Source organism: Antechinus flavipes, chromosome 5 (assembly GCF_016432865.1).
Source record: "Antechinus flavipes isolate AdamAnt ecotype Samford, QLD, Australia chromosome 5, AdamAnt_v2, whole genome shotgun sequence".
Taxonomy (NCBI): domain Eukaryota; kingdom Metazoa; phylum Chordata; class Mammalia; order Dasyuromorphia; family Dasyuridae; genus Antechinus; species Antechinus flavipes.
This window is the reverse complement of record NC_067402.1, coordinates 47644371-47657734: the sequence shown is the minus strand read 5'-3', so window position 1 is coordinate 47657734 and position 13364 is coordinate 47644371. Positions and strand designations below refer to the sequence as shown.

The 13364-nt window shown below is 32.9% G+C and overlaps 1 protein-coding gene across 1 annotated transcript in view; it reads left to right on the top strand.

The window, feature by feature from the left end:
- STEAP2 (STEAP2 metalloreductase) overlaps positions 1-10301 on the top strand; it is a 31969-nt gene extending 21668 nt beyond the window's left edge. Inside the window, exons 3-5 of the mRNA XM_051962353.1 lie at positions 2467-3048; positions 3358-3522; positions 5085-10301. Coding sequence (XP_051818313.1) covers positions 2467-3048; positions 3358-3522; positions 5085-5369 — 1032 coding nt within the window. The 3' untranslated portion in view covers positions 5370-10301. The remainder of the gene's footprint in view (positions 1-2466; positions 3049-3357; positions 3523-5084) is intronic.
- Positions 10302-13364: the final 3063 nt, after the last annotated feature.

Genomic DNA, 13364 nt, shown 5'->3' with positions numbered 1-13364 from the left:
CAAGTTCACCACTCCCTCAGAGCATCCAGCACACTACAATTTTGCAATAGCATGAGGGCAAGTTAATTAACCTGTATTTGGAGGCTGGTGACAAGCTTCCCTGCATGCACCCCTGGCTAATTCTGCTGAGACGTTCCTAACACACTGGTACAATGTGCCAAAGATGGTCAGGGATCCAATTGGGCCATAATGGGGAGTCTGGGATTTTTAATATCTTTTTAGTTGGTTACTTTTGGTTACTTTTCTTTTCACATTAAGTTAATTCTGCTGCTAAGCACTTACACAACATTGAGCATAAAAATGGCTTTACTGTCTATATTAGATAAATTGAAAATATCCTGTGAGATATCACCATTAGAGATAAAAGAAATGAAGATATTGAGTGATCATGTCAAAGGCTATCCAAAGATTTTCAGAAATATTTTTGATGAATCAGTCTTCAATATAACACTCATATAAAAAATATTAGTCAAGAAGCATTAATAAATAACCCCTTCCTTATTTTCCCCCAGTCAGTTCAGATGCAACATGTATTAGGTTTTAAGGCAATTTTCCTTTGCCACTTTATTCTTAGGGGACAGTGCAGATTTTTTCTGGTAATTTTCTTCCCCGGACTGAGCAACATACATTATCATCATTTGCTGTTATTGTTTGTATGATATAATTTTAACTTCCATAAAAGTCCCACAACAGTGCTTCTTTATAGCAGGGATATGGCCTTGAGTTTGTAAAAAATCACACCCACAGAGTACAAGTCCCATTATTAGGCTCCCAACTGTGCCTGCTGTCCAAGGACCAGCCCAATAAACTTCAAGATAGCCTTCTCAGAACAAAGTGATCATCAACTAATTAGCTCATTATTCAGGAGGATACTGTAACAATAAAAGTGGCCCTCAATCCTGTGAAATCTCCTCCTTTCATTGACCATGATGACTTGGTGGAAAAGGGATAGGTTATTAAGAATCACATGAGTTTTGATCAGTAAACATAAACATTAATTTAACTCTTAATATCGAGACCTCTGTCCCAGCATCTAATGATATGAAATGTTCTTGGGAGAACTGAACCACATCCATATTGAAAGTGAATGACCGAATGAATTCTAGTTTCTCCTTAGAAACACCTCCAAGAGTTTGTGAGATGGGTTTCATGTGCCCAAGAACATTACATAATTTTATGGAACAGTTGGTTATCTCACCTTCAGTGTTCACAGTGAATATAAACAAGGAGAAACCATATGAAGATAGCTGTAACATATGCTCCAACTTCTGTTGAAGAATATGAAGAAATAGGGAAATTTTACAAAGCAGCTATCAAGGTTCTCCAACCAAGTAAAAATCTATACTAATATTTGGTGACCTGAAGACAAAAATAAATATAGGGAGACTGGTTCCCCCCCAAAAAAAAGATAGCTTAGAAAATATAATTAGAAAGTAAATAAAGATGCGTGAAATATTTGAAAAACTCAGGCTAGCATATAATTAAATCTTCAAATATTTTTTTAAAAGCACTGGACATGGTGACCATTAAACAATATTAAAAAATTAAGTTGACTTTGTCTTAAAAGACAAGAAACAACTAATTGCTGGTGTGGCAATCATTTTAGAATCAGCTATCAGTCTTCATATTGATGACTGATTAGAGAAATGGTTAAAATTAATATTATATTAGACATGGTCAGCAAAAATATAAGTGTCTACAATGAGTGTGGAATGATACAGAGAAATGACCTCAAGCAGCTTTTTCACGAGAGAAGACTAGTGATTACAACAGTTCCAAGTAAGCTGGTGACTAGAAAATGGATAAAGCAAAAACTTTGGTTATGAAATGTAGAGAATACAAGGTCCTGTTGCAGTAACTGTTCATTAATCACAAAGGAAGAGCATCACATATCGAAAGATTTTAACCTATTATTTCAACAAGTTAAAACTATAGAGAATTTCTTGAGACACAGTCCTAAAAGTAGACATTTAATAAATGTTTTCAATTTTTTGGTGTTTCTGATTAGCATTAAGGAATAAAATATGGAGATACGTCCTCTGTTCTGTCCTGGATGATGTCTTGGATAAATCCAAAGGGAAGAGGGATTTTCTGCAAATGTTCCTATTTGAGAAGGGTCCAAACTCTCCCTTAGGATCTCCCCAATGAAATCAACTACTCAACAGAAATTGATCTTGTAATAACACTATAACAATAAAAACCTTTGTATGTTGTTATTTAACATTAGCTGCTTTTGTAATTTACATCTTTTAAAACTAGCAGTGCTGCTCTGTAGTTTGAACACTATTGGACAAATTATATCTTTTTTTATTAAAGTTTTTATTTTCAAAAATGCACAGATAATTTTTCAACATTGACCCCTGCAAAACTTTGTGTTCCACATTTCCCCTCCTTCTCCCCACCCCCTTTCCTAGATGTCAAATAATCCAATGTATGTTAAACATATTAAAATATAGGTATACATAGGTACAAATTATCTTTACAGAATTTTATGTTGTCTTTTTTTTAACTAAAAACCAGGTCTATGTATGTAGCAACAATATTCAAGCTCGACATCAGGTTATTGAACTGGCTCGTCAACTGAACTTCATTCCTATTGACTTGGGATCATTATCGTCGGCCAGAGAGATTGAGAACTTACCCTTGCGACTATTCACTCTGTGGAGAGGACCGGTAGTAGTAGCAATAAGTCTGGCCACTTTTTTCTTCCTTTATTCCTTTGTCAGAGACGTGATCCATCCATACGCCAGAAACCAGCAGAGTGACTTCTACAAGATTCCTATTGAAATTGTGAACAAGACGCTACCCATTGTAGCCATCACTTTGCTCTCTCTGGTTTACCTAGCAGGCCTCCTGGCTGCTGCTTATCAGCTATATTATGGCACCAAATATAGACGATTTCCTCCATGGCTAGAGACTTGGTTACAGTGCAGAAAACAGCTTGGGTTACTGAGCTTTTTCTTTGCTGCTGTCCATGTTGCTTATAGCCTCTGTTTACCAATGAGAAGATCAGAGCGATACTTATTTCTCAACATGGCTTATCAGCAGGTAAGGAACATGCTTTTTATTTGTCTAATTTAAGTAAAATCTGCATTAGTTGTAAGTAGCATCAGACCTTAAATGACCTAAAGATCAGCTGCTTTTTAAATTCTGGCATAATATTTTAATACATTTAATGAGCAACGGTATTGAACAAGAAAGGCACACGCGACTCAAGACCTGAAGTTTGATTATCACAAACATGTTAGACATTTTTATTAAAAATATGTTCTTTATGTCTCTTATTACATATAGTACCCTGCTGATTCTGTAAATATTGTACCAAATAAAGAAAATTCAAATTTATTTTCTTGTCAGGTTCATGCAAATATTGAAAACTCCTGGAATGAAGAAGAAGTGTGGAGAATTGAAATGTATATCTCTTTTGGAATAATGAGTCTTGGCTTACTTTCATTATTAGCAGTAACTTCTATCCCTTCAGTGAGCAATGCCTTAAATTGGAGAGAGTTCAGCTTTATCCAGGTATGTTGGGGAAAAGAGGAAAAATTTACATTTTTAACTTTAATTCACCAATCACTACATTTACATTAAAAAAAAAAAAAGGATACTCTGTTCAAAATAAGTTCCCTGTGGCACTAGCTTACTTATGTTTCCTGGTTTGTGAAAGCCAGATCGGTTCAAATCACCTCAGGTGAGATGAAATAAGGATAGGATGAGAATATTGAATTTCTGATGACGGTTATAATACCAGCTAACACTTTGAAAGGAGTAAGCGTAATGTAATAGACAGAAGACTGGACTTGGAGTCAAAGAGCTGCATCCCTGTAAGCATCCAAACTCAACATGTCAGAGATAGACCTTTGTCTCTTTTCCCCTCAGACTTGTTCCTTTTTCAGGCTTCCCCCTACTGTTAAGGGTACCAACACCCTCTCTTTACAACTTCCTGGGGTCCTTCACTTATCCCCATATCCAGTTTGTGGCCAGATTTTAATAAACATAAACCTTTTTCTTCCTGAGGTTGGAATACATGATCCCAGTGACTTACAGCTCTAGATTTCTTGAAAGTGTTCACAAGGAGCTGTCCTTGGGGATCTCTGCTCCATTAGCACATGTAATTCATTTATCAGTTATACAAAAAAAGTATCTTAGAGTTTAAGCAGAAAAGGACCTCAGAAGCCCTCCAGTTTATAAATGAGGGAACTGAGTCTCAAAGTTAAATGACTCCCCCACAATCAACTAAATAATGAGTGTCAGAACTGAGACTCACCCCAGGTACATTAAATCTAGCATTCTTTTCACTCTCCAATACTGCTGCCACCAGTTAGAATCTTAGAGATTAATATGATAGGACACCTTTGAATTTAATATGTAAAGTTGAAAGGAGACACTAGCTTGTGTCCTATTTCAGTTTTCACAAATCCTAAATTAGAGGAGTCCAAATGAATTTTTAAACTTGGGTATAAAAAAGTTGTGACTAATCCTTTGGCCATTGTACTAAATTCATTCCCATTTCCATATCTCTGTACCCAAATTTAAGGCATGGTCTTTGTCCAAATTATTTTTTTTCCTGAAAGTAGGAAAAAAGAAATATTTTCTCAGCTGAGATTTTCATCATACCTGAAAAGCATTGGAAGCCTTTGAATAAAAGGTGCTAGACAGATACAAAATATTTTAAATTTAGTTAATTGAAAACAGGAAAATCTGCTCTGCTTAAGGGTTCTAGCATAGCCTATGTCAGTAAAAGTTAATTTTGACATCTTGGTGTAACACTATTTTTTACATGATTAATGACCCAAAATATATCATTGTCATAGAGACTTAAGAATCTTTACTTGTAGATTTTGAAATTGTAAACAGCCAAAGCAATCATCACAAAGTAGATTAATCTATTATTTTATAATGTTAATGATGCAAAGCTTTCAAAATGGTCTTAAATAAAATACATTAAAATTTCAATTTAAGGTTGTTTATCTCATAGCAGAGTAAAATTTGATATATTTCAATGAATTTAGAAGCAATATAACTGATAAGCTAATAGAGGAATTCAAGGTTAATTTCTTTTTACTTTTTTTTTCCTCCCAAAGTCTACACTTGGCTATGTGGCTCTACTCATCAGTACTTTCCATGTTCTAATTTATGGGTGGAAGAGAGCTTTTGAAGAAGAGTACTACAGGTTCTATACACCACCAAATTTTGTTCTTGCACTTGTTTTGCCCTCTATTGTCATTCTGGGGAAAATCATTTTACTCTTTCCATGTATAAGCAGGAAATTGAAAAGAATTAAAAAAGGCTGGGAAAAGAGCCAATTTATAGAAGTAGCCAGTGGAATAATTCCACATCTTTCACCAGAAAGGGTTACAGTAATGTGATGCTAACTGGTACTATATAGTGTCATACAGAATTATACTTGAGTTTCTAGTATAACCTCTCTTTTCAGAAGTTTATCTAACTGGACTACAAAACTTGTGAGATTTAATCAGGAAGGTCAATTGATACTAGTTATTTTTAAATTAATTTTCATAAAGCCATGTTAGGCAATTTGGAATTTTTTAGGGAGTCAACCTTATTTGTCAGAATTTTAAGTGCTCTTTTGCATAGCTGTAATCGCTATTACTGTTGCTTTGTCAAATCTCTATTTGTAATCCAAGCTATATGCTATTTACATCTAGTATTGCCAATATATTTATCAGTGTTTCCAAAAATATCCTTTTTTCAAGCAACTAGCATATAAAATTTTTAACATAGCTCATTATACATGTACATTTTATTTCCAACACAATAAAAATTGTTCATTATAAAGCATCTGTGATTAGAATTTAAAATTACACATGGGAACAAAACTTAATTGGTTTACAAAAAAAAGAAATGTTACATGGAAACTGGACAAAGTTGTGTGGTAACTATCTAATGCTCACCAACACCACACTAGTACATTTAAGAAACATACATATGTGGATCTAATAATTCCTTCTAAAAGAAAAATTAAGCAATTCCATGAAAACATACTTTAAGGATGTGGATTGACAAAATATTTACATATGGATTTAAGTACTATAATCATGTAATAAAAATATTCACCTCATGAGTATATTAATTCCGTTCACAATATAACAATGACTTTGGGATATTAATAAGACTAGAGAGAGGTCTCGGCAATATTCTACCTCCATAACTGAACATCTTTAACAAAACCAGGATGAGGCTGTAGAAGAGGTTTGAAGCTAATGTCCTTTTTGTTCACTCAACACATGGGATTTGACCTAACATAAAATAAATGATATTATACAACATAAAGTTGCTTTGTCATAAAAAAATTGTTACCTGTTTTCCACAGTCAGCATCAACAAAAATCCCCCCCCTTTTTTTTTTCACCTTAGCTCAAAGTGATACAGTAATTACAGGACTAAAATCCTAGAAACCTACAGTAGCTTTGGCAGTAGGCTGCCTCAAAAATGAGGAGAAAGCAGGTTTTATTGAACCTGGAAACTGTCAGGTAACCTGCCATGATAGCGGTTTTCTTATATTAATTTGTGAAGAAAGTCAGCCTGACAATGACAATTTGAACAGCCCATGTAACTTCCCCAATCTAGTAAGTCCCTGGACCAAGGACAAGGCCTCCCATTAACAGTCTCTTCCAAAAGGCTACCTTAAGATGGTAACCCAAGAAGTATCATTCCTCTTTTTCCCAAGCCTTTGAAAATCCTTGCAAAATCCAGGCATTCATCCATGAAGTTTACATGTATGTAAAAGATACACATATTATTAATGTGCTGGCTTTAGAAGCTCCATTATTTCCAAAATCAATTTCAGTTTTGATTTTCTATTACACTGATTTGTTCCAAAACTTAATTAATGTCTTATTTTCTATGTTTCCTCCACTCCTAATGAAAAGGAAGATTAAGGTTACTGCTAGTAGATCCTGTGTGGATTTTCAAAGTATGGTCTTACAATTAATTAATTACTGAGAAATTGTTCAGTATTAGATTTGAAATAACTCTTCCTAATGCCAATTTCCCAATTACCAATTGTATGTATATTTGGTAAATTATTACTATATTGTCTTTTCTTCCTTTTTGAGTTTTTGTGCCCCCCTATTATAATGGAGCTCCTACAGAACATTGCTTAGTGTAGTGCTTTGCACATGATAAATGGTTTATTATCGATGCCTGTTCATTCATCCATAACGTCCATCAATCCATCCTTGGTGAATTTTGTTTTCTAATAGATCTTCATTTTATTTTTAAGTTTTTTTTTTCATTCTCCCCTCTTGGTAGTTATTTATTACCTCATAATGTGTGAAAAATCCTGAAGGCAAAAAAAAACTTAAGGATTGATTATGTTAGAATAACAAAAGTTTCAAATAATTGCATTTGTTCATTCCGTATGCTCTTTATCATTAAAATCCTAATAGGAGCCAAGTTTCCTTGCCTCGGAACCCAAATCCTGTAGTTCTTAATGGAATGTTAAAATACCAAGTGGCTAATAGTACAGATAGATTCATCACTAATAGACAATAATGAAGTCTTCTTAGATTTTTTTTTAACCTATTGAGGAAAAAAAAATAAAAGAAATAAGTTTTGCACAATTATCTGCTGTGTTGCATATACAAAGCAAAAAGAGTATGGTATTACAATAAGAGTGTATTATTCACAACACAATATTATAAATTATATCTAAAAGTAATTTTATAGAGCTTTAATATTTTCTACTAATTAGATTGTTTTCATAATTTTCCACTGTTCTCAAAAAGAATATTAAATTTTACCATTACCATGTTGCCAGATTAATAGAAATACAGCTGTTATGACCTAATTATGATGTTAGCTTGAACATAGTTGATACTATTTTCCTCTAATCTGGCTGACATAAAACCTGAGCAAAGTCCCTAACTGTGAAGATGCTCAATTAGTAAAAAGAATAGCAATGCAAGTGAGTAGTAATAATAAAAATAAAACATCTTTTATTTTAATTTCAGAGTTTTAAATTTTTTGAGTTTATATTAACAATAATTTTACCTAAGTATTTTTCAGTGAACAGCAATACTTGTTTTCTGTTCAAAAAGCTGTCATTTTAGGCATGCAAAATAGGCCATATTTGGCAGTAGCTTCTGTTTGACCTAAGAGAATACAAAGTAATGGAAACTGAGCAGTGGAGACTCTGGCCATTGATCTGTATTTTGTAGCATATCCCTAGACCTGAACCAAAATAGAACACTGAGAAATCATTCCTATGCAATAAGTAATTTTATTTTAAAAGGAAAATAATCGTGATATATCATGCTGCTTAACCTCTGTGTTTGAAGATTTCTTAATTCTTTCAATATTTAGAACCATGTTGAATAGACTATATTAATATGCTATCATATATTTTTCAAAGTATGTCTGGAAATTAAGTCTTTTGGTTAACTGTAAAAATTTTTTATTTAAAATAGGAATAGATTATATTTGTAGGTATTTATCAAATATAATTATTTTGTGCTACATATGGGATTTTGTAATGAGTTCCATTGTTAAGATACATAATTAACTTCTTACAAATTAACCTATCAACTTAAATTTTTATGTTAAAGATTATATTTAATAATATTCACTTAATGCCTAAAGTAAAATCTTACTTTCACCATAATCAAGATAATGAAATTTTTTTGTGCACAAGGGCTGCAGGAATGTAGGCCATATATTGTTTTATGTATCAGTCATACTTTTTATTGGTTATACATTTTATGTAATATAAAAACTGCCTTTTCCTTTATATTGCATTTTTCCATGAAAATAAAGAATTGCCTGCAGAATGCAAAACTGCAAGCATCCTGTCAAACGATACAGATTTCTATGCATATATTCATTTAAAAAGAGGCTGTGTGGCCTAGTGGAAAGACAGGGATGAACACGGGTTCAAGCCTGACCTCTGACACTTACTAGCTGTGGAATCCCAGGCAGCCAGGCCACCTAAATCTCAGGCTGTGAGTTCTACAACGGTTGTAGCCAGGCAGTGGGAAAGGCAGTGCCTCCTACTGCTGAAATCACAGTCTGGATGCTCTCTCCATTCCCTCCCTTCCCCCTTCTCTCCTCTCCCAATCAAACTGAAAAAACATGTTTTTGTTTTTTGTTAGGGCAATGAAAATATTGTTTTTCTTATGGCATTTTAACTGAAGTGCCATAAATGCAATCCATATGTGTTTCAGAATAAACGTTGAGTTAATTGCAATCCATATGTGTTTCAGAATAAACATTGAGTTAATTCTATCTGTATCCAGTCTAAAATCTCTGCTTTTGAAATGTGAATTTTAAAACTTGTAAATGTCTTGAGTTTGCAGCAATGTTATCTATATACAATATGTTACAAAATTCAATTGAACGTTTGTATTTATGACATACCAACATAAATTTTAAAGCCATTTTCATTTGTTCACAAATTGAAAAAGAAACCTGATATATGCTTAATGGTTATAAATATAACAACAATTTTCATGGAGATATGTCTGCATGCTGGAATAGTAATATTCATAGGGCAGGTAATTAAGTATTGAAATTTTTCTCAAAAATAAGAGTACTTTAAAATATATATTAATAAGAAAATGAAAATACACATCTTAAATATGACAGTGTGACAATAAAAACCAACACTCAAGTTAATCGAGCAGAGTTAATATAAACAAATTTTATTTGTTGAGCAGCTGTTATAAAGAGTCAGACCTGTTTAACAATCCTGAACAAAAAGGCTGACACTTATTTTTTCATTTTCCAGCTCTGTGTGTACATTATTTAGACAAAGCCAAAATTAATACCTAATCTGTAAATCACCCAAAGGAAATTTTCATAGCTGTACTAAATGATACTGCAGAAGCAGACGAGCTATATTGTTTTATAAAATGTTTTTTCAAAGATGTTATCTTCAAAGCAGTCTATTCCTGACTTTGTAATATTCTCTTTAAATACAATGTGTTACTCCTGCAGACAACCAGTAGTACTGTGTCATAACATGATACTGCAAGAATGAACTGGACTGCAATAATTCTTACTTTTAAAAGCCAATACTTTGATGCGGTAACGTGTGATTTGCAAAAGAATTGATTTTTTAGTTAATTATATGCTGTTTCCATTCCTCATATAGTCTGACATTGGGCTGTTTGTCTGTTGTGGATGTATTATTTATTTCTTCGTATGTAACTAATATTTCGTGACATTCTCTGGTTCCTCTTGTCATCTCTTTAAATAGAGATATCAAAGTAAAAGTAGTGCTTTTATATTATTTCCATAGCTATGCCTTACATGAAACTGAATAAAAAGTAACAAACCAAATATTTTGAGTTTTCATTTGAAGTACTTCGCCATTTCTTTTTCTCTTTGAATTTTGAAATTCAATTTGAAATTTTGATTTTTTAAAGGTTTGAAAGATTCCACATATTTAATATTTTTCTTTTTTTTTATCTAAAAGCTTCCACTGTAATAGAGATACTTTCTACAACATACTAGTCATTAAGAATATTTCACTAAAATTACCATTTATTTTTTTTTAATTAAAGCTACAGATACTTTTGAAATGTAAAGTTTGTAAATTAATAATGATGATAACTTGTGCAGTTCTGTTGGAAAATGGAAACATTTCAGTTTGGTAAGTAGGATTCTTTTATTCATTGTGTTATTGTTAAGTTTTTTTTTCCCAATAGTTGTTCTTTTATCACATTAACAAAAATTATATTCCATTTTGTTCCACCCTCTTTAAAAACATCTCCTATATACTTTAGTCTACTTGATCCTGTATGTTTTTTTTTAATTTATATCTCAGATACAAAACTCACTAAATATTTTTTTGAAACTACAAACACCTGATTGAACACTTTGGAAATAACTGGTAACTGTATACTTGCTAAATTCTATTAGCAGCCTTTTGCACAAAATGAGTAATATTTAAACTCTTAGAAATAAATGCATAGTGATGAGATCAGAAAGAAACCGAACTTTCACCTATCCACCCCAATGATACAGCAAACATGAAACATTTTCACTCTCTTCCTACCTTTGCAGGGGGGGGGGGGGAGAATATGCCAAAAAGCCAATCCCTAAAACAAATCAAGAGGGATGGAAAATCCATAAATGAGAAGAGTAATCCTCAATAGTAGTAAAGTAGGTTTATAGGATTGTTAAAACTTTAAAGCATACACCCACATACCACTTAAAAATTAAATCCAATCACTTGATCCAGCTCATTTATGAACTACCTGAATTTGACTTGATGACAAGAATTTAACTTTCAATCCAGAATGGTCCAGTAGAAAAAAAGCTTAAGAATTAGACTCAAACTTAGAACCACTTAACTGTTTATTTGCCAATGTTTCCAAATCACTTCTACTTTCTGGGCTTCACCAACAAGAGAGTTTGGACCAGATATCAACCTTTCCCTCCCTGCCCCTCTTTGATGTCTAAATCATATATTGATTTATAGATACCCACATTCAAGTTATATTTGAATCAAACACACAACTTTGGCCTTCAGAACAATTCTATGTTTTGTTCTTTTAAGTCTTGCCTAATTTATTAAAAATCCCTTTAAAATTCTAACCATATCTTAGATATTAGAAAGTAATACTTTTTTTTTAAGATTACACTATCTCCTCCTTCTATCCATCTATGCTTCTCTAGAAAGAAGTTTACTCATTCCAAACTATCTTTTATATTATTTCTTCTGTGTTGGATGGAATCAGATGTATCAAAATCACAGCCTAGCAGCATAAAGGACCTACCTAAATGCTGTTGGAATCAGATTAAAATGTAATTGGGAAATGCTTAACAAAAATAAATAAAACTGCAATGCAACATGAGATATATATGCATGAGCATATATATGTACACAAACATATATGCATAAATATACAGATATCATCTATCTGTGCATTATATCACTGAGTATAAGTATAAAGTAAGTATACTTTAAGTATAAATCACACCATATCCATGCCATCCCATATTAATTCTTGCCTGTATCAAATCCTCCAAAGAGGATTCACTCAATATGTTGGAAGCTTCCATGTTTTCACAATGTAGGTTCTAGTACGCACAACACTAAAATAGCATGTTATTCCTGACTCTCCTGGCCCATCTTTTTCTGATCATACATTTGTTGAATGTTATTTTTTATACCACATCTTGAGGGTATGTCATCAAGCTTATTTACCCCTATTATGTATCCCCACTGCTCTTTGGCCTGTCCACAATTTTGATTCTCTGGAGACAGTAATACTTGTCAGCCACAGAGAATCAACAGGAGAATCATTTTAAAGAATTTACTTTTGTGTGGGAAGCAGCTTGGGAATTATTCAAAACACTTCACAATTTCCAAGATACCACACAATTTATACGCTTATATTCCTATTTAATTCTTGGCCTATCAGTCCCTAGGTATAATCTATTGTAATGGGTTAGCTCAATGGACTGCTCTGCCAAAGGTATATCATAGTTGTAGGCAATTGGAATTCTATTGCTATTGATTGTTCCTGGATAGGTTATTTGGTACATTTCCTTTGGATTATCATGAATCTCACTAGGGTATGAATACAATTAGCACAATGTGATCTTCAAATAAGTTTATGGGAAAGATGTTCCCAGTGGTAGGAAACAATCCTAATTCCAAATTGGTGGAAATAGAAACAAAAAATGAAAATGAGCCAAACTCTCTTCCTTTATTCATTTCCTGCTTTTCAGTATCAATAGTTTATGTGAATAGATCAGGTTGAAGTCATTCTCACTTATATTCTCTTTTTCTCACTTCTCACTTTAATTCTTTTTAAAAAATTGTTAATTTTGGCCTTTGCTTTAACTAGTTCACAGTTTAACAGAAGATAAGGTTTTTCAGTAATCATTTCCTATTTGATGTGACAAAAGCAAATTTCTTTATTTTTTCTTGTGTAGTATTTATTCTCTGCAGCACTTTTTGAACTGGACCTTCAATTTCATTGGTGTACAGAGGCTGTACATAAATGAATCTTCCATTGATCAGTTCAACCCAGTCAGGTCAGCTTTTGCCCTGGAAGGCAATTCCCACCAGATCAGCTGGGTAGTCTCCCACTTTTCTCCCCCTTCCTCTCCTTTGCCAACTTCAGTCACCTAGGTCACTAAGAGTTGTAAGTGATCCCTGTATATAAGCAATTAGAAATTCATCTATAAAGTTATTTTAGAAAGATGACCTTTCTTATTTTAAAGCCATTTTAGAGAGCTACCTGGTGCATTTAAGAGACTTTAATTACACAGCAAGGATAAATCAAAATCAAGATTTGTACCCAGGTTTTCCTCAGTAATCAAAATAACCCTCCATCAGATAACAATAACAATTGACATTTAAGTCATGGTTACTTTATGTATCGGTGC